The following is a 22,864-nucleotide window of genomic DNA, read 5'->3' on the forward strand; positions in this document are numbered from 1 at the left end:
CCACGCTTAACATCTAACCCAAACTCCCCTATTGCTAAAATACCTTTACCAATCACTTCCTCTACCTTTTCCTGCAGCTCCATCACCAGTCCCGGAAGGTCAGATCTCGGGTATAGGAGCGTTACACTGGGATGTAATCCTCAGGAAAATCTTATCCCGCTGTCCTTCCGGCATAAACCCTCACCCAAAGTTTTCTTCCAACGACTAAGAAATAAATAGCAATGAACGTGGTTATACTGACTTTTGTGTGAGCAGATGTTTCAGATAGCCACTCAAGAGATTACAAGTCAAAAGGCCTGTCTTGCATCAGTAGTTCATCTAAGTAAAAATGAGAATCGATCACGGATTCGATATAGCTGAATGAAATAGATTATGAGCAGATTCTATTCTCGAATTTTGAAGCTTTTAGTTTGAGATTGTACAGTTTGAATCAAGAAAGTTTAGTCACATGATAAGGGAAACTGTAGCCAAGAATGATGACATCATCTAAATATACCAAACACTCCTCACAAGTTAATCCTTATAAAACTTACTAATAAACGCTGCTGAATATAGCGAGAGAGTGACATAAACCGAAAGGAAGCCTGACATCTTCGAAAAGACCATACTTTGAGATGATCGATCTCTAACTGTCAATAGCCTGCAGTCATGTCTACAGATGACATATAGACAATACCCCTCAAAATGTCCAAACAGTACTCTATATTTGCAATTTTTAAAAGTTACAGTATTTCCGAGTTACCGAATTCAAACCTCTATAATCCAGACAGTATCTCAGGCTGTCATCCAAGCTGCCCAATCAGATAATGAGGATTGAATAACACCCTTATCGGGCATCAGTTGAGATGTTTCTTTTCTTCTTCAAAATGTAGAGGAGAACGACGTAGCCTATTTTGCGTGTGAAAACATCTTGGTATTTAACTAAACCTTTTGCCACTTCCAAGCGTTGCTCATTTCCGCAACATATCTCTTGAATAATTATTCTAAATAAAGGGGATGGAATCTACATTTTTTTCAACCAATTTAACAGAAAACCTATCAAATTTCTCTGGGATTTCATAGCCAGGAAAACAGTCAATGAATTTCCCATCTTTTTCAGCCCCTTAAAATTCATCAGATCCAAAATTGTCCACAGACCTAACATCAGACAGAATGATCATATGTCCCTCGTTGACAGGAACCTGTCATCTTATGACACAGGTGATTCTTTATTCACACTAGAATCGAGGCAATGTTTCTATTCAGTATTCTCAAAAAGTCTCTCAACTTGACTGTCAAAGACCTTGTTAGGACCGCGGGAGTCCAATGGTAAAACTGTTTCTACCTCTGCTCCTATACCTAACTTATTACCTTTCCGTAATGCAGTGAAGTGATCTGTGTTGTTTCTGACAAAAGACAGTAATTTTTGTACTCTTTCTAATGATCCAATTGGGATATTATAACCCTTTAATGTTATACCTTGGCTGAATGACTATATCTTTTATGACTGACTTGTTAGAAGGGCTAGTAGAGCTTCCTCTCTGTGTTTTTTATTTGACTTCTATTCAAAATCCCTATTATCTTTTGCAATACTACTTTAGTCTATACATCATCTTCTGTCTTACGTAATATCTTGTTAAAAGAATCACTCGCCCCTGTTCTGTTATTATATATCTCGATAAACCTCACAGCATACTGTCCATCCCCCTGCGGAGTACCCCCAGTATCCTCGAAAGTGAACCGCTTACTATCCACCTCCTTTCCACCCGTAATGACTCTATGACTGGTGCTGACAGCCCTTACGAATTGCATGGCCAGATCCGATGAAGTTGGTTTTTTTGTCCATGGCCATTAAAACTACTGGCTACTCAATATAACCAAGAAGAAAGGCTCAAGTACCCTCTCGTGTGTATCTGGATGACCATCAGCTACAGTACTATGTGTTCTCTCAGAAAACCCCTCAACTGATTCCTCCGGTTCCTGTCTAAGGTCTGACAGTAACCTACGCAAGATATGTGGCGTTTCTTTTTTGCCAAAGCGTTTGTTAAGTTTAGATCAAAATCAGTATTTTTATTGTAGATGTTGAAGAAACTCGATAAACTTAAAAATTCTTTGTTCATTTGAACATTCATATCCATTAGCTATAGTAGTAAATTGCAAAAAGTATGGAAGCCCATCCAAGCCATCATCATAAGCGGCCATTCTTGGTGTTAATGGCCTTGAGCTTCAACTCATTGCACTAACATTTGAAGTGTGGCTATTAAGAGTTATCTTCAGAATATTTATTATAAGGAAATTTGGGACTTTTCTCTGTAATTACGTTCTCCAGTTTTGTAACAGTTTGATTTTTTTTGCACAAAAGTACTTTGAAGTCTTTTGTTCTCATTAACCAATGATTTCATTGCTGTTTTTTTTGGTTGTTGTTGTTTACAAATAATTTTCATGTTTGGCATTTCTTGATCCATGTGATTCTCATACCCTCGTTTTTCTGTCCAATAATGTTCTAGTTGATTATGAAGTTGTCTTTGATTTTCAAGTTTTGAAGTTTTTTGGTTATATTTTGGATTGTTCGATTTGTTTATCTAATGTTACATGATGTTTATCATGTGCAGCTTCTTTTTCAAGTTCCAAATTTGAATTTCGTCTCTCAAAATAGTCACTGACATTGTAAGCTCTGTATAGTCACCGAAAAAAAATCTTTTTTTGTCTGCAACTTAACTGATCCAAAGAGAAGATGGAATTTCTCTAATTTCTTTACAATCGTTAAAATCTAATACTTCCCATTCTTGTTGTTCTTCTGAGCGATTATAGCATTTGCCCTCACATCCCCAAATAATTGATGTTTACTAACTGAGCGAGGGACGCCTTGTTGAGATTAACCGGCGTATACATCTTGTGTATAACGAATTCCTACTATTTCCTACAGTAATGCTATCAAAATAAGTATGTAAATTCAACTTTATCAGGAAGCCTGAAAAAGGTCTGCTGCTCTATTAAATGTTATCGATATTTAAAATTTATCAGAGATCCTGACATATTTGCTTGAAATCGTTTCGATAAATGTCAGAAAACCTGACGAATATGTTCTGAAAATATTGTTACCTGAACAACCAGTCAGGAATCCTGCTAAATTATTCAATTATTGAATAGTACTAGTATAAATAAATAAGATCAATGACAGTGACAACACGGTAACTATTCCGGAACTGGACGACATTATTTCTGTTGTCGAGTAAAATGGCCTGAAGTTCTTTGTACATTTTGAACACGTGACCTGCTCTACAGAACAACAGTTGCTTCATGTGTCTTAATCAAGTTTGTTAATAAAATCACTAATGCCACCAAAAAGTGAAATGAGAATTTCGTCTTCGCTTTGTTTAAAGAAAGTAACGTAGTCGTGTACTGGTATAAGGTTAACAATTGCACAGAATAGTTCATTTGTTTTATCGAGTAGCTTCACACAATGTAGAATAAAAAGATCTGTACAAGATCTGCTGTTAATAGATTATATAGTGTACATTGGCCATCTTTGAATGCACAAGAAAAGAAAAGAGGAGAAGCTGTTTAGTAATTTTGGTATTATTTGATGTTGGCCGAACAAGTCTATGTCCCGTTAAACAAAGGTGAATATTCTATGTCGATTGAGTTCAGGGCAGCGTTGAACGGACAATTTCCAATTTGTCTCCAGGAGACGTGTAGACACTTGGTAACCAATATGAACTGTACAAAATAGTATGTTCAGTGTACACCCGGTATAGATTGTACATATAGATTCCACCGTATAGTGTTTCGAAAAGTAGAATGGGTGAATCTCATTACACGTATGTACAATACAGTCTAATGCATATCATATAAATTGTAGCTATAACCAGAGGTATGACAGACTTTAGAGCTTCAGTTTCCCTACATGTATGTAGGCGATTTTGAAATTATACAATTAAGGATTTTTACTGTAATGTTGGAATATACTAGTATACCTTTGTCATCATCTCATCTGTGAAAGCTTCTTGTATATAACAGGAACGCACTTTTGTACACTATATACACACGGATGATCAGAACTGTAAGGGAATGAACATCTTCAACTGCAATTATGGACAGGTAAATCCTGTCACCTGTTGAGTCACCTGTTCTGTCTGAGCCATAAAACAATTATTTTTTTTTTAAATTACCTCAGGGCGATTCTATTCGTCACCTGGCCTGTGTAGTGTCGTACGTAAACTTAACCGAGATTTTGAAAGTGGGTTCTAAAAGGGGTGGGGGTCTAGAAAAAAGGGGTGTGTCATAGTATAATATTTTCTTATTTTCACCAAAATTTTGCATGAAATTATCCACATTAATCCAATTACATCATTTTTAATACTTCTTTTTTTTAATATAACAACCAAAGGATTTTGATAGGCTATTATAAAAGTCCGTGTATATAATTATATTTACTGAAAGGATCTGCTTGTGAATGAGTTTTTTTTTTTCTTTTAATTTATATAAGGTTTTTATAATTTTACTAGCGAATTAAAACCGTACATGTAACAGGGAGTTATAATTAATTACAGGTCTATGCGTGTAACTGGCACCAATGAATTTACAGTATATGCTTTAATTTACATTACAAAACCGAATTACTGCAGCCCGTGAAAGAGGTTCGCTTGCATGGAAGTTATTTTCTGATATGGCACCATCCTATGGACGAACGGAAATGCCAGCATCTTACGTTAGATCTGGGTATTAAAATGTACACTCAGGTGCCAAAAGTTTGTCAACTTTCACATGTACGCTAGTCCGGCCACGCCCCCATTTAATTTTTCCGTTACCGATAGTGACAATGTCAATGCATGTCAACTTTGTAATTGTTGGTTTAAAAATAGTAAAATAAGTAACTTTTACGGTGACTGGGTCAAAAATGACGTCATTTTCTTTGTTACGTCATTATTCGCGTGTTTGTAAACATGGGGAAGAGAGGTAAAGATCTTGATGTTCAAACCAAAGAAACCATTCTATCTATGGTTAGGAGTGGACTTAAGTCGTCTAAAGTGGCAGAAATCTTGGAGATACACAAGTCTACAGTTTCCAAAGTTTTGAAGAGGTATAGAGAACGTGGAAACAACGAAAACGCACCAAGGAAAGGACGTCCCAAACTTTTGACAGTTCGCGGAGAAAACGCATTGACAAGGATTGTAAAGAAAGGCCGCCGGAAAACTTTGAACGACATAACAGCGGAACTTAATAGTGATACACCTGTGAAACTGTCTCGTAGAACAGTTCAACGTGAATTGAAGAGGCTTGGGTATAATAGGAGGACAGTAGCGAAAAAAATTGGAGTACGCGAGGTTAACAGGAAGAAACGCCTACAATTCTGTCGTGGAAAAACTACATTGGACAGCTAACCGTAACTGAAAGAGAGTTATTTTCAGTGATGAGATGACTATTGTTATAAAACCGGATGGTAAAGTGAAGGTATGGAGAAAACAAAACGAAAATGGCGTGGTTATTGTCTTGGATATCTGAATCAGGGCCCGACTCGTAGTCTGAAGCTTATGGTTTTGGGTACTATTACTTACTTCGGACGAGGACTGCTTGCATTCGTTGACGGAAATATGAATTCGGAGAAATATATCAAGACTTTAGATGACTTTATGGCCTGTTATCATTAAACACTTTCCGAATAATGACTTTCAGTTTATGGATGATAACTGTCCCGTGCACAGGTCCCGAGAAACCGAAGCTTGGAAGCAGCGAAATGGAATTCAACCGTTTTTCTGGCCACCACAGAGCCCGGACTTAAATCCGATTGAGAATGTTTGGCTGGTCTTGAAAAATCACATAAAAAGAAACATTTTTCACATTAAAGACACGGAGGACCTAAAACGCGAACTTCGGAAGGCCTGGAATAAGATCAGTGTAACATACCTGCAGAGCCTATACGGAACATTGCCGAAACGTTGCCGACAAGTGTTAATGTCTAAAGGATTTATTACAAAATATTGAAGTTTTATGTCATAAATAAAGGTATGATTTTTAATTTTTATTGTGACGTTTGTTGTTTACAATAACGCCATCTTGAAAAAAAGTTGACAAACTTTTGGCACCTGAGTGTACACGTACTATGTTTAATCAAGACAAAGTCCCGAGAAAGTACAGTTTCATTCGTTAGCCCAAGGATTTATATTATACATAGCATTTACCTAAATTTAACTCCTTCGTTAGCCATGAAATAACTTTTTGTACAACTATTTACTACGTTACTGGAATGCTCATCTTGTGCGTTCCTGCATCGATATAACAACAAGTGTTATACGAAAGGATAATTACCGAGGAAACCTCAGATATGTATTGTCAGTCAGTGGCGAAACGGGGTGCCGAAATCACGCATGACACAAGACGCTTTTGTATACGGTTCATTCCCCGCTATGACCTCGTCCCAGCAGCGAGATAAGTGTTGATGCTGCAGTCGTACAGAAACTAACGAATTCAATACAGCAATGAATGCATACGTCAAGTTCCGACTACAGTAAGTTAGGAGTTGTACTGCTCCAGAAAATCTGCATGATTTGCTCTGACTACTCTGCTCCTGAAACAGTTTCCTCCTTCCACAGTCACAGGTTGGGAACTACAGCTGAATTCTCGTGCGGTGTTTACCCATTATAAAATTAGAATTTCTTTAAAGTATTTCATTTGAAGGGGGAATATTTATTGTATCTGAAGAATCCTTTTTTGAATTAGGTTCACTGTAATTGTAATATTTAATGATTAAAATTACCGTGGTCAGGGAATTCATATTACAGGGACTGGTCACTCCTTACCAAGTTTATATATAGAGTAGGCATTTCCTAAATCAGCGAGCACCGTGAGCGTTACTGTATATGTACCATCTTTACAAGACTTATAAAAATAATAATGGACATTACAAAGTGGGGGGGGAGGGCGACCCGGATGAAAATTTTTGCTTCGCAAGTGCAATATATTTATATTTAACCAGCAAGCAAAATCAATATTTCTACTTAAAAATATATGTCTTGTTAAGTAATGGGGAGTGTTTTCAGCTATACTTATTTAGTGAAAAAATGAACACCCAGCCCTTTTTACAAATTTCTGGATCTGCCCAGCATATAGCTACTTATCTGTCAAAGAAGAATTAAAGTATTTGTAATCAATTCAACCTCATTTGAACATTAATTACAAGAACAAGTCACAAGTTTTCAGTCAGTAGAATAGACTTATAATTTGTTTACTTATAGTACAAAACAGGCACTACCTGACAATCCTGCAAAAAGTTTTAACTGGATTTGTTGCTTAGTATGTGTTCCTAATACATGTTAGTTCTTAAAAGTTCCTAAATAGAACTTAAAATAAGATATGCTGTGTGCTAAGATTGAAATATGTTGATTAGCATTTGTTTTTTGTTTTTTTTTGTGTTTTTTTTGGAGGGGGGAGGGTTCAATACCAACAGTAATTTTTCAACAGAATCATATTTAACTCAATCTTTACACATGTGGCTGGCATTTTAATACTTGTACAACTAAATTTGTCTAGCTGTATTTTTATTTTTTCAGAACTTTAAGTGAAGACTTGTATTTAAAAGAGAGACACTTACACATTTCTTAGAGAAGAATATTGACCAATTAAAAAGGGTGATTATCATTTGACACATTTACTGTAGCAGTAAGTACTTATACATGCAATACTCAGTGATTATTAAATAATTAAACAAATTTTTTTCATCCACAGGTATGCATTTTTTAACATAATCTTGTTGACATTGTAAATAGGCTGAAACAGTTTTGCTTTGAATACACATGACGCACATTTTAATAGAAAGCACACTTAAACTCGTAAAATAGTAGTGGAGATGTTTGATTTTGTTTTTCGTTTAACAGACTATCAGAAACTTTCACGCATACTGTTTGAATGATTAAAAAGTCATCTAATTTTTTATATTATTAAAATTGGAAAGTTAGGCTTTATGTAAAGGTATAATATATGCACTAGACCCATAAAGGGAGATAATTAAACTGATTGGTTTTTAATGTGAAAACCTTGTTAGCACAGCTCCTCCAAAACCACTCAAGGTATTTTAAAAAAAAATATGTGAAGAAATGCATCAGTAGAGATTCAATGCAGTACTTTTAGCTTTGTATATTGTAGGGACAACCTGATAATACCAGATGACTATTAATACATTGACCAACCTGATGGATTGGGTTTTGGATCCTGTAGTGAGAGCAACATATGATAACTTGTAATTACAGGTATTCCTATATATGCATGGTAAAGCATTACTTGTACATGATTTTGATGTTTTTTTTTAGGTAATCAGTTTACTTCAAATTGTTATTAATGTTGTGCACTCTGTTAGTTGATTGAGCACAAGAAGCATATTACTTGTAGTTAGTTTTTCAACTTAGCACATTAAGTTCTGTCTTTATACATGAATGAGTTCCATATAAATCAGAATACATTAATAAGTTATAAATATTTGTAAGAAACCTTTTAGAGTTGAAGACCTACAGATTATGCTTTGCATGGCTTTGAAAAGTGAGGGGGGGTGGTTGTTGCCTGCTGAAACTGACCAATCACCCTCATAGTAATTAGTCAGCCAGTAACACAAATCATGTTTACATTAGGTTGTTACTTTATTATCTTTCAAGGTAGGTTTTTGATAATTGGCATGTTGTTAAGCATTTTTAAGATGTATAGCCTTCTACATGCTCTAGGGTTAATTACCATTGACCTTGACATCACATTTTTGTGCTTTGTTTGCATTTTTTTAAATTAAAAATCTACCCTATACTATGACATTTTTAGTTCTTAACTATTTTTTAGGTATCATTATTGTTTGGGATTCTATGGTCAGAATAGCTACTGGTATACAGCAAGAAATTCCTGCAAAATTTTAGGAGGATTTTCTTATTATATTTAAGAGCATCACTATCATGATCAGATCATCACTACAAAGTGTGCAGTACATAACATGAGCTTTTACTATTATTACCATCAAATGAGAAATTGAGAATCTTCTTTTGGTGATACTGGAGTACAGTTGTAAAGAAATCATCATTGCTACCTAAATATGATATATGTACATACATGTACTTGTGACTGCTAATATTATTCCCACTGAAGCTAAAGTGTTGACATTCAAGAAATAGTTAAGATGTATCAGCCTCATTCACAGAAGGGTAAAATTGGAGGAAACTAGGGATTTAGACATAAGCAACAAACATGTAAATTTTGAAATAGGAATGTAGTTACACGTTTATTCATCAGAAGAATTCAATTCATTTTTTTCAATGCCCCACCATTGCAAAAAAGGTTTTAATTTTTTTAAATAATCATTAATAAATGTCTGCCGATTCAGGAAAAACTTAGAACATACATTATTGTACCTTACTATGATTTGATGTGCTGTAATGTGTATCAAGCATTCATTTTCTGTTTAAGTAATTTTATATCTGTTTACATTCATGACAATATTAGGTGTTTTTATTATATCTATGTTAGCCAGATTGGAATAGTTTATATGAACTGTGGTTCTTGCCCATGATATAAGGTTCAAAATGAGTTAGACTTTGATTCAGACATTTAATTCCTGTCAAATTGCATGGGCATCTATTTCATATCCTTGGAAATTATGAAAGAAGGTTTAGGCATTAATTTGCTAATTTTTGCCAAAATTTTGCCCAAAATCAACCCAATTTTTACACAAAAGGGGGTGTATTAAATAAAGTTGATTTTGCATTTTAACACTTTTTGTTTAAGAATGGACATAAAATGCCAAAAAATACAGATACTTTTGAGTTGAATGTGGATATGGTTATGAATTGTGATGAAAGACTAACCTTTTTGTAGTTTATCAACAATATCAGTACTTTTGCAATGCAAAAAAAAAAAAAAGAACTATATTTTGTTATAAAGCATGTTCAAGAAATAACACTTATCAAGATAATTTAGCTTCAATTCTTTTTTAAGTTGAATAATTAAATACATAAAAACATGCATATTCCTTATAAAATTTAATAAAGTAATAAATATACTTACTAAATGTGAGAATGCATTGGTTATTACTTGCTTATAAGTGATAGAGATGTAAAATTATTTAAATTCTATAGCTTTATTCAATCTACACACACATTTGTACTTTCTGGTATCTTATCATAATACCTCTTCATACACATGTACCCATTTTTATATGTTTCTAACTGTATTGATTTACAAACAAAAAATCCTATGGGACAAAAATAAGCCCATGGGACAAAAAAAATCCCATGGGAGAAAAAAATCCCATGATTTTTAAATTGAAACTATAAGTTTATTTTATCAAAAATTGTAAAATAAAATGTATTTCATTAAATCCCATGCGAATCTGCATCCAATGGTTACTCACATGACATGGTAGGTTGAAGAAAAAGCGGGGCAAGATTTGCAATTCAGTGTTTTGCAAATTTAAATTGTCTTGTGTTTCCTCAAAAAAAAAAAAAAAAAAAGAAAAAGAAGAAAAAAAAAATTACCAACTGACAAAATATTTTTTAACAGTCTTTTAATTAGTATGTAGGTGTCTTCAATTAAGTTTTCAGTAAAATTAAGATGTAATATTTAGCCAGAGTTTCGATCAGGTTATATGTTAGAAACGTTTCAGTATAGTCATCTTTCAATATTTTACCAAGATGCAAGTTGACAAGTTGCTTGTATGTTGTGTTGACGGCCGTCCTAAAAAAACAATTTAAATTCGTTAACAAGTCCACAGGTAGACCAGAGTCCAAAGTGAATGAGTCTTTTAGGGATCGTTTATCAAAGCATAAAGCAAATCGAGTGACGTAACGTTGTGTCTGTTCTAGCATTTCAATTTTAGTGTTCGTTAGTTTGCCCCAAGTTTCACAAGTTTGACCCTTTTCCTGATGACCGTCGGTGACATTTCATTCCAATTAATACCAATAATGTAAAGAGAGTGTAGATTGCATTTGACTTTTTTTCTTACAAGCTTGTTCAGTTGTATTTAGTCTTCTTGAATCACTTGGTAAGACATTGTTATTATTTTATCTCCAAAGTCGAACAAAAATTCATTCTTTTGCAAGTACTTTTTTTGACTGAATACAAGGAAGTTGTTCTTTGACGCGTTGCATTTTAGTCTCTATTTAGTTGAATATTGAAGTACTTGTTCAAAAGTGATTGTAGCCCGCTGTCTGTTCCACTTGACAAAGTAGTGTCATCCGCGATAAAAACACAAGGAAAATGCAAGTGTTCAATTTGATTCGTAAAATTGCTGTATGAGGTCGTTGATAAAGAGAGAAAATAACTAAACAGACATGGCGCGTCCCTGACCGACTTCTTTTTCAATTCGGAATTCACGATTTACAAATATGTTGTATCTCACGTGAGCTGTACTTGAATTGTACCAAATTTAAATAATTTTCAAAATTTTTCCACATATTCCTTTTTCCTAAAGTTATAAAACAATTCGATCGAACGTCTTCTCATTGTCTAAAAATCCTGCATTAACAGTTGAGCTAGTATGTTCGTTGTAAAAATTTGTAGATTCTTTAAGAGTAAATATTGTGGGGATTGAACCGTGTTCTTTAAAAAAAACAAACTGAAGTGGGTATGTAACACTTTTGCAAAAAATGATGTCAACGTTACTGCTTGGGTGGTAATTGTAAAAGTTCTGTCTTCCTTGTTTCCTATATATTAAGTAATGATTGTTCCTTGTTTGAAAGAAGTCAGGACAAAGCCAGTGTGAAAGATTAAATTATATAGCTGAATTTAACGATAACTTTTCCACCGTTAATGAAATGTTAATTGCAAATATGATATGGTCCCGCAGCCTTCCCCATTTGCAGAGATTTTACACTATCTATATCGTACACAGTAATAGGGTAATTAAGTACAAGGTTTTGAATACTATGATCTGATAGGTGATTTTATACAAGCAAAAGGGTACGAGACAAATTTGTTTTCAAACTTATCATCTGAATCGGTATCTTAGCGAAAAGATCTTGGAAATAATCGCCCAAATTTCAAAAATATTTACGTTGTCAGTAGCAGTGTCATCATCGTAAACTAGTTTCGATAAAGTTGAATTATTGAGTTTCATTTTTTCAACACCCAGGTCAAATTGTTTAATGTCAATTTCCGCTGTCCTTTGTATGTCCTCATACTTTTCATCTTCCTATAACTTTTATGCAGATACTTATTGTTTTCAGAATTCCCTTTTATGATGCTTGTAAGTCAAACAACTATCGTGTCCATGCCATCCAGGACGTCCGTCGGATATCCATTGTCGCCTAGCTTCCCTTTTTTCTAAAATTAAAGTCATTCAAATTGTTTAGTTTCTAGTAAAGTTTCAAATATGGTCGGGAAGTTCTTTTCGGACTTAATTTTGCGGCGAAAACATGACAGGCATTAGTGAACACACTGGTATAAAACTGGACTTCTTTATTTTTCACACTATTGCACTCTATTTCAAAGTTCAAAAGTTTTCTTATCTTAGTCTGATACATCTGAAGCTAAAATTCATTTGCATTAGACCTTTTAAACAAGTTTCTATTGTTTTTGTGCTCATTGGTTGATGTTCTAAGACAGTCAATGTAAAAATGTACACAGATTAGGAAATGATGCATTATAGGGGCAATCTGAGCAAACTTTTACCAACAAAAGATCGTTTGAGATACATTCAGGTATGCATATATATTCAATCTCACAAGGTAACTTTTTGTTCTATAGTTATATAATGACCCTATACGTGTTAAATAATTTATTTAAAAAACAAGACACATATTTGTTTCATTCAAAATAACATTGAAGTATCTATCTTTTGTACTGTAACAACTGTTTTCAATATCAACATAAAAATCACCGTCTATGATTGTTTCTTTATTTTTCATTATTTTTTTCGTCTACCCTGGACTTGACTTTTTATGAACAAATCGGTGGGTTTTTCTAGAAAAGCAAAGGACGCTTACCCTACGCAGTGAACTTCATAACTTTGTTGTTCAACCTGTTGTAGCTAAGAAGAATGTTCTCTATTAGTTGGACGGTTACTTACAACAGGAATACTTCTTGGTTCCTCATTTTGCAATTTTTTTTCATGCATGGCATCATTGTAAAAGATTTTTTGCCGAGAATTTTGAGCTCTCTTTCGATTGTCAATCACTTCTAATTCATTGCACTTTTCTTGTGACTATCTATGAATTTGTTTCAGTCGTCGTGTTGATTCAGTTTTTGCAAATTTTGTGCTATTATGTTAAGATTGTCTTCATCTTAAGATACAATTTCAGATTGTCTATTTCAGTTCTTCATCTTAAGATACAATTTCAGATTGTCTATTTCAGATTGTCTATTTCAGATTGTCTATTTCAGTTCTTCATCTTAAGATACAATTTCAGATTGTCTATTTCAGATTGTCTATTTCAGATTGTCTATTTCAGTGTATTTGTTTTGAATGTTTCTTTTTCAAATTATTAATTTTCAGTGCCGCATTTGCTTACGACATTGTCTATGTTTTGTTGAACCGGCTGTAGATCCTGTGACAGAATTTGCATAATTTCTTTAAAAAAAAGCTAATTTCAATAGAATTGTCAGTGTTTCTGTGGGCGGATTTTGTTTTATTTGAAAGTTTTTGAACTATTTCTGAAGGAATGTTTACACTGTCATCTGTTCCGTGTTGGAGAAATACATTGACAAAGTTTTGTAGAGTTATTCGCACTCTCTAGATATTGGTTCAACACATAAATTTCATCAGCAAATTTCTCCCCGTTTTATATGTTGTACGTTTTCGATAGATAGACATGTACACGTTATAGTTTGCTCGGTCATGCTTGTACATGTACTTGGAGTATTTTTGTATAACCCTTGTAGACAGTTATGTACAATTTGCTGCAAATATAATTAATATATGTAAACCCAAGACCTTTAAAAGAACACTATATTTTGCAAGCCTTTGATTCAACTGCAAATATAGTATCTGTTCAAATGCAAAATTTATAGGCCCAATGAAATCTTTTTAAAAATTTTCTCATTGAATTTGATCATATTTCATATTTAAAGGAAAACTTTAACAGGATACACAATTATAAAAAAAAGAAAATGTATCTTCTAGACTTGCAAATAAACAACTGGTTATTTGTTTCACTTTCCAACGCGACAAAAATGATATTATAATTAGCTTTGTCCTGATAAAATCTTTTAAAAAGTCACTCATCAAATTTTGATCATGTTTTATGTTTAAAAAAACTATAAAAGAACACAATCCTAAAAAAATATCTGTCCTAGACTTCAGACAAGAAATTGATAATTTCTTTCACTTTCTAATGTGATAATGGCACCTACTTTAGAGTTTTGTCTGTCAGTGTTATGATTAACGGCTGTGTTTTCTCTTATATTTTGGTTCCAATACATTTGATATATTCTTAAGCAGCTCTTTTGATGGTCGCTTATTTTTGCGAACAACGTGAACGCTACAGTGACCAGTAATGGTCATTGTACTCTGTTTGTCCAAACTAGGTTGGAATATTCTGGTAGCACATATACGTTTTCCATGTATACATAAGGGGACCGGTTATTATTCAATCATAAAGTCATGACAAAACAAGCGTTTGTCTAATTGCATTTCGGGACTTATGCAGAAGCTGAAAAGGGTGTATTCTTGATCAACTTGTTTGGCGGAAAAAAATTGAAAAGGGGGGTTTGCAGCTCAGATCCCTGCTCTAAATTAGAGATTTTCTTGTGGTGACTGCGTGTCAACCTCTTGAAGACTTATTAAATAACCCAGGACTATACAGGCTTCAAATAAATTCTTTACTTAAAACTACATAAACCTGAACTTTAGAGGCTTTAACTGAAATAAATACTGTACTCGAATCTACATAAATCTGGACTCACAGGTAAATGTACTGTAAACTGTGCTGGATTTCACAAGCACATGTCTGGTCTATTCCCTGGATTACATTCTTTTTGATCCTGAATAAAACTTGCATACTTGTTACAATAAGTCGATGAGCCTCAAATTGTTTCAAGCTGACTACTAGCTGATTAAGTCCTAGACAATATCGTCTACATATTTCTCCTTCCACCGATCATTATAGACTCACCTTGTAGCACAACTAGGGCTAGTTTCACGTAAAGAGGCAACCCTTTATATCTGACCTTTTATAAATCCCCCTCCCGGAGTGCCATCTAAATATACAGATCATAACCATTGTATGACAAGCCATTTTCCAGATTGTGAACAAATATTAATTCAAAATAATTAAATAAATAAAAAATAAATAAATAAAAATTCATTTTCAATGTTTTATATACTGGTACTAATATAGGTTCCTGCACGTGAGCAATACTGGCACATTTCTGTCCATACGTTACACGGTCTTTTTTAAATGAGTACAATTAGCCGATTTTCTATAGTATATTTTGAAGCAAACTATTTTGCTCATATCGTTTGTAGAAAATATCTTTATTTCCAAGCCTAGATTTACTATATGCAAGTTGCCGCGAAAATGCCTGTAACATACCTACTACAATACTAAGTTCACCTGTAGTATGCTTCTATCGCGGTCACCGCGCTTACATATTTGATAGTCTGTTTACGTATAATGGGGTAAATATAGTCCTTGGTCAAAGCTCTGGAAAAGGAGAAACCACAGGACAGCTGATAGCTTATTAAATGTAAAATCACTAACAAAATAAAACAAGTTTATTCATAAGGATAAAAAGAAACTTTTTTATGTTTGGTGTATCTAAAGAAAGCTTTCGACTCACTGTGCAGTAATAGGGGTGCTGGAATTGGAATCTTGAATATTTTCATAAATAATTTAGAACAAATTACAGCAAATGAATGTTTAATGCCACAAAAATTAGTTGGGCTCAACAGCTGGGTCTCTCTTATTTGCAGATGACCTGGTAATACTATATGAGAGTAAAGAAGTTCTCCAAAATAATATGAGCAATCTTAGAACTTTCTGTGATAACTGGAAACTGACATTAAATATTTAAAAAAAAACAAGAGTATGATTATGCAGCATAACAGTGTTAAGAAGTCAGACTCATTTATACATGTAAGTTAAAAAAGCAAATATTTACAGAGTGTAACAGTACTAGTTAGTGGGCGGAGATACCCTCTCACCCAATCTCTGCAACAAAGGTCTTTGTATCTGTATTTCCTACGTCTGGTCTGCCATTTTGTGTCAAGTCCCTCATGGTGGATAAGAGGTTAGTACAGGGGCGAAGGAGCTACAAACTTCTGTTTCGGAGATTGCCCCTTCCCCCGCCCCGTGCACCACCCACTCTCCGACCAAAATATGTCTACCCTCATGACTTTTTACAGGAAAATCTAAAATACTATTTTTACAGTGTTTGATAAATTCCGACTACGAAAATCGCCACATGTCTTCAAAAGAATCCCAGAGGTAATCATGATAATATTAAACAGAAAATACCAAATGAGCCATGCATTTTTTACTAAAGCATAAATACTCTAGGGGTTTGGGTATTGAAAAATATGTCAATTGAGAACATTTTTCGGTGAGGTTGGGTACATTATTTTCGTTTTCCAATCTAAGTGTACAGCAACTTTCTTGATACCATTATAAAGCTGACACATTGGGCTTTATAATGATACCTACATGTATATGTATTTAGTTTCTTGTTGTCCCAGAAAGCCTTAAACGCTCGTAAAATCTTTGCTTTTTTACTAAGTTGGGTACAAATACAGGTTATATACTTAAAAGAATCCGAGAATATTCTAAGGCGACAAATTGATTCGGTAATGGGAGGTACATGTATAAAGATACCTGAAAATCACCATTAAGTTGATGAGTGGGGGTGGGGGTGGCGGTTGCACAGTGGACCCTCCCACCCATGGACTATATAAGTTATTGGATTCATTGCTAAAAACATGGCTGTTTGCTTCATAACAAATAAAGGCAGATATTTATTCTCTATAAAGATCAAAACATCTACGCAACTTCCCAATTAGAGTAGCAAGAATTAGTACCCCCACCCTGACTATTACAATTCTGAAGTGTCATTGACCCAATACAGGGCTAAAATCAGAGGGGACAAGAATGGGAATGATATAGACCCATTTTTTTTATTTATTGAAATTGTTGATATCAATATAGTTTGCTTGAGGGTGTTTTTTTTAAATCTTTATCAAGTCCTCCCACTCAGTCTGGTGTGTATCAGAATCGAGTCACATTGGGTATAGGCCCACTTAGGATAGTTTCAAGATAAAAGAGCTGTCTCAACCCCCACCCCCAATTGATCCTGAAAGACTTGTCAATTTATTGATAATTTCCATTAGTTCCAAATACGCTTCTATACCGTTGATATCTCAAATAACATCTGATAGAATGAACATATGTTTTTAAGTATAAAAAGTAGAACATAAGAGTTCAGTACAGTACGTATCACGTACTGTAACATAATGTTGTGATCAGTACTTCTGAAACTACGTCTCTTGCATGCATATCATGTAGGTCATATAAAATCAAATTTGAACAAAACTATCCTCATGAAATAAAATTACTGTCACTAACGATTTTTAATAATTCAATATTTTTTTATTGAGGATCATGCGACATATATCTCATCCCAAACTGGCGACCTTCACAATCATTCATTCCAAGTGTTGTCCAATATGGTCAGAACTATATCTGTACAACTTTCCAATATTAATGTATTTGTTCAGCCGTGAGAGACAAATTTTGTTTTCTTGCGTAATTTGAAAGGCTAAGAGTTAAATGTATGGATGGTTATTCGGAATGATATAATTCATTCTGATTGATTGAGAAAAAAGTTGAAATTTAAATACAAGACTGATAGTAATTACAAGTTTTCTCCAAATATGGAAAAAAATGAATATTTAATTTATCTTTACACTTAATTTATTAAATTCAAGTCTAAATCAAGTGCCGATTCAATGTAATACTGGTGGTAACTTTCTTTTTCAATATACGGCTTGGATGAACATAAGATATAATAGCCAAATAGTGTTTCATACCTACTATGTTGAGTTGATTCGTTCAGTGTGTCAAATATTGTTTTGTTCGATGTATCTTTCAATCATGTCCTTATCACGCGCGCGTGCCATTGGAATTTCAAATGGCGATCTGGTGTGTGGGTTAAGTGAACATCGAGTTAAAACACACTCTGTGACTGCGTTAAAAAGATAAGCAATCAGCTATACGAGTTACAGCAGTTCCGACAGAACGATTTCGAACTATCTGTGTTTCAGACCCCTATATGTATAGGACATCGCTGATGAACCGTGGTATTATTTTTTTTATGTTCCATTGCTTCTGAAATTGAGGATTTCTTCAAAATTTTCCTAACTCGAATTTAAATCAATCAGAAATTTAAAAATTGACTAACTCTAAGGTATTTGAGAAAAATCTTGTTTTATTAAACCGAGTCCAGGACAATGTACATGATACAATGAGAGTTCACTGTCACAATGGCAGCTGTGACGTTTCAATCGACTCCCTTGGTAACGTCGCCCAGAAGGACTGAGACGTTGAGACGATGTCTGTTCCTAAATCGAGCGTTTATTCAAGTAAAAGTGACGAAGATTTTTGGGAATATGGTGTTGTCAAAGAAGAACAAAAAAAGGAAAGGAATTCGGTTAGTAAAACTAGTATTTATGTGCATGTGTACAGTACAGAATGACAAGTTATTTTTTTTACATGATTTTCATGGGTACAGATCTAACATTTTTGAAAACGAGGTTGGAGAAACAGTGAGATTCAGGCTATTTTTGTTTATTTTTGTACAAAATGAGGGGTGGGGGGAATTTACCACTAGAACACTCTAGGTTTGCACATATGTAGAGGTATTAAATTAGGATATTTCAGTAAACAGCGAATCGAGAATTATTTACTGATTTGTAATATTTCAGATTATTGATCGACGTCAGATCACACCAACTTTTACTTCCCCAAACCAGAAACCAATGTCCCCGAGAGCGTTCATGTACCAAAAACCGACTTTCTTAGACCAGAAACTGGCATCAGGAGAATTCACAAGACGAAAACTAGCTTCCCCAGAAACTACATGTAGAAGAATTTTTGTCCAGTCAAAAGAATCGGTACATACAATGTAATACAATAAGAAATATCAGGGAAATAAAGTACTTTTAAGCACTGAAAAAAAAATGCAAATAAACATGAAATACTATGCAACATTACCTTCTTCAGGTTTGATGACGCAAACAGTTATCTAATTTTGGTCCAATTTTGAAAAATAAAAAAAAAAACATACATACATAAGATCACAATATCATAAAAAGACTCTTTTGAATGAATGGTATACAAAACTGCGGTTTAACTATTCTGTCTGAAAGAGACACATTCTGATTAAGTATCATACATAACACGAATTTTGATGATTACCAGGTTACAGAAGAAGAAGCAGAAAAACTTTTCCAGGAAGAGCTTAAAGCAATGGAAGAAAGTGAGAAAAGCGATGACCACCAATCGGACAAAGCTACACATACCTGTAGTCCCGTTACAGACAGTCAAATGGTATAATCGCGATTATTTTCTAATTGCATGTTTTGAAAATGATAAAAGAACAACTTCATAGTCTATGATATTTCATTTATAATGAGTAGAATTTATCGTTGTACTTATAACTCTTAGACTACGAAATATCTGTAAAAATACCAAAGCATCGAAACAAGAGGACAATTCAGAGACACCAGATTCCTAAGACATAGCCAAAACATGAAAACTAGTAACAGGGAAGACTCACATGTATGAAGACGATGTAGATAGCAAAGTGAAATACAATAATTCATAAAAACTGAAGACGGCAAGTAAAAAGCTAAATCAATAACAATTTATGGACTACAAAAATGTGCTGTGAGTAGGCATTCTTTGCATACATAATGCACATTATCAAAGGAGATAGATCTGGTTGAATTGTCACAGTACTTCATACTGGAACAAAAGACCGAACCAAACAATTATGGTTATCCCCTTACAAAAACCTTTCTGAAAAAAAAACCAAGTTAGACGATATTAAAACGACAAAATTCATAATTATGAAATATTTGATCTTAGGGAACAACCTTTTGAATTTTTATAAAAAAAAAGGGGGTGGATCAAATTTGTAATCAAAGGAATGGTTGAAGTGTTCAAATAATAAAAAGGCAGGGCAGTTCATAAGAAACGATAAAAGGGCAGGATCTATTACTGGACACCGAAGAAACAGGCAGGACCTTAAAAGCAGGATAGAAAATATATTTCTAGCCCCCCCTTATAAAAATCAAACGGTTGATCCTTTACATGTTACATCTAATGGATGATACATAACACGGCTCGTGCTAATTGGCAAGCTTTCATTTGCGCCACAGTTTTGAATTACGTTATTAAAATTATTGGAATAATAAAAAAAACAATATAAAAAAAGAAACAATTATCTTGAAAAACCAAAAAGTACGTGCAAGTATTACAAGACAATCGCTTACGAAAATGTCTTTATTCATATTGTAGAAGAGTTCACTTAAAAGGAAGGAATTTGAAACCGGAAGTGAAGAAGACTGTCTAGTGAGCTCCTCAGAAAGTGATATTTCCATTATAACACTGACCAATGAAATAAGACCAAAGTATAATCCAGAGGTCAGAGAATCGCTAAGGTCACAACCATCTCCGTCTGGCTCAATGATAACCGTCATTTCAATTGAGGAAAAGGTATTCTGAATTTAACCATTTTCACACTCAAATATGCAATGAATTCAAATCATAGAAATCGAATGCAAGTCATTTTCAATGTAACTGACAAATTAACTAATTCATAAGTAAATAAACACAGTAAGTAAGTGTCCGTAAAAAAAATACTTGAAAACGGAGTGAAAGCAGTCTTAAATGTAAACTACACCTTTTTCCTTTATTTTTAACACTAAAGTTCGTCAAAGGGAACGAAAACCGATCTAACAGAGACATGATGTATCCAAGCGATCTACCAAAACCTAGAATAGCATTCAGAGAGAAGAAGAAACCAGGCTTATTCGGAATCATCCGTCGTCAGATCGGCAGAGTTGGGCGCTACTTCAGGAAAAGAGTTGGTGCCCTATCATGTATTTAAACATAGGTGTAATTTCCCGTACGCAGCATACAGGCAGAATATTGAGGCGAAGTTTCAGAAAAAGAATTGGTGCCCTTATCTAGCATGAAATAACCAATGAGACGTCATCGTCCGTCATTGAGTCGAGGTTACGGACTCAGCAGATACATGTAATTCAGGAAGAGGCTGGATTTCTATACGTGTTAAGCGCTCCAAGTAACTCCCAGTTTGGAAACAATTTTATATGATTATCATTAGGGATTAATTTTGTTTACTTATTAATTTTTATCTTGTATTATTGGTCATGACAAACATTGTTATTTATCTGGGATTTGTATCTTTAGTATGAATAAAGTATAATCATTGCTTCTATTGCTTTTTTTGTCTTTATTTTGTTTTGTTTTTCAAAGTACCAATTAATATAAAGTTTGAAAGCAGACATAATATAGTGTGCGCGCAATACAAATGGGCAAATATCACATTTATTTACCAAACAATACGACAAATGCGATTACTAAATTCATTCCGTATTATCAACTTTCCTTTCATCTGTGGCAACATCCCTTCAGCACCTGCGTATAGAGTTTTCATATCACAACTAATTCGTCATGCCAGAGCTTGCCATCACTACGCAGATATTTTGTACCACTAGACTTCTTACAATAAGGTTTCTGGGACTGGGTTATGTTGCTACAGGATTGAAGTCGTCGCTACAGAAGTTTTATGGTCGTCATCATGAACTCGTGGATCGTTACGGTGTATCCATCAGACCATGAGAACCGATTCGTTCTAGTGTCACAGTTTTCCTTTCCTATTCGGTCTACCCCGGACTTTTATGGGCAGTTCGCCGGTGCATGTTTCTTGAAAAGCAGAGGAGCAGTGCACCTATCACACCAAACCTACATTCAAAGGGAATGATAAAAGGGGAATTACTCCGATTTAAATGCCGCATTTTGAAGGAAAACAGTCGTTATTTGCTCAATGAATAATTCAAAGGGGGCACACGAGGTTTCGGAAATTAATGATGTTATGTATATTAGAAGTCAATATAGTAAAAAAAGTGAGGATACAATCATTAGAAAAGATCTAAATCCCCGCCACTAGTTTGTTTTCAAAAGCCTTCTCACAAAACATAATTATTTTAAGTATTTTTTAACTGGGATATATTTTGGAAAGATGATGAGGCAAATTGTCAATGATCTTTTTCAAGAAGAAGTTGTTTGCCTATATGATGTACGCATTTTTTAAAGAGATGGTTAAATCTGCAAAATGTACATAAAACAATGTATACCTGTCAAATAGAGCAAAAAAATATCAAACAAACTAATACATGCATTTGAAAATATGCATTGTAAATAAGATCGTGTGACTGCCATATATAGAAAAAATATCAAAGAGTAAACAAGGGAACCAAGATTCTAGCGGAAATCAAAATAATGTAATCCAGGGACAAAGACCAGACCAGATATTCAATATAAAGGAATGCCCTTTACTTATGTGTTAAAATAAAAATCAACGGCTATATTGAAACAATCCCGAGTACAACACAAATAATGCACGCACAGTATTAACGTGGCTTAGGCTACTGGTGAAGAACATCCATGGTCAGGATCCCTTAAATAAATCATTCAAGAGTTGATCCACGGGAGAGGATTCCGCGGGTGGGAACATCCCCCGCTTATATATATTTTTTTAAACTTTTTGGTTATTTCTAGCAGAATTTTCGCAAAATAATAACCTGGATCCCATCTGGTACCCCAATTTTCAAAATCTTTGCATCCATCCCAACATTTCAACCAAAAAATGTTCGAAACACCATATGGTGCTTGGATCA

The 22,864-nt window shown here is 34.1% G+C and overlaps 2 protein-coding genes across 2 annotated transcripts; both read left to right on the forward strand.

Moving 5' to 3' along the window:
* Positions 1-4,802: 4,802 nt before the first annotated feature.
* On the forward strand, positions 4,803-10,342 carry LOC148605467 (uncharacterized). The gene is made up of 4 exons (XM_088549385.1): positions 4,803-5,985; positions 7,530-7,638; positions 8,122-8,225; positions 8,800-10,342. Exon 1 carries the CDS (start codon positions 4,926-4,928, stop codon positions 5,361-5,363), a length of 438 nt encoding a protein of 145 aa, XP_088405511.1. The 5' UTR covers positions 4,803-4,925; the 3' UTR covers positions 5,364-5,985; positions 7,530-7,638; positions 8,122-8,225; positions 8,800-10,342.
* Positions 10,343-18,421: 8,079 nt separating this feature from the next.
* Positions 18,422-21,353, forward strand: LOC148605468 (uncharacterized). The gene is made up of 5 exons (XM_088548504.1): positions 18,422-18,588; positions 18,863-19,051; positions 19,359-19,487; positions 20,460-20,657; positions 20,872-21,353. Exons 1-5 carry the CDS (start codon positions 18,490-18,492, stop codon positions 21,049-21,051), a joined length of 795 nt encoding a protein of 264 aa, XP_088404630.1. The 5' UTR covers positions 18,422-18,489; the 3' UTR covers positions 21,052-21,353.
* Positions 21,354-22,864: the final 1,511 nt, after the last annotated feature.

The sequence above is a fragment of the Perna viridis genome, chromosome 10, assembly GCF_037379345.1.
Source record: "Perna viridis isolate PV_CMFRI_1.1 ecotype Kerala chromosome 10, ASM3737934v1, whole genome shotgun sequence".
Lineage (NCBI taxonomy): Eukaryota > Metazoa > Mollusca > Bivalvia > Mytilida > Mytilidae > Perna > Perna viridis.

Excerpts from the sequence above, each read along its gene's own strand:
- LOC148605467 (XM_088549385.1), top strand. The coding sequence starts at position 4,926 with ATGGGGAAGAGAGGTAAAGATCTTGATGTTCAAACCAAAGAAACCATT.
- LOC148605468 (XM_088548504.1), top strand. The coding sequence starts at position 18,490 with ATGTCTGTTCCTAAATCGAGCGTTTATTCAAGTAAAAGTGACGAAGAT. Across the intron at positions 19,488-20,459 it reads CCGTTACAGACAGTCAAATG|AAGAGTTCACTTAAAAGGAA; the intron begins GTATAATCGCGA and ends TTCATATTGTAG. Across the intron at positions 20,658-20,871 it reads TCATTTCAATTGAGGAAAAG|TTCGTCAAAGGGAACGAAAA; the intron begins GTATTCTGAATT and ends TTAACACTAAAG.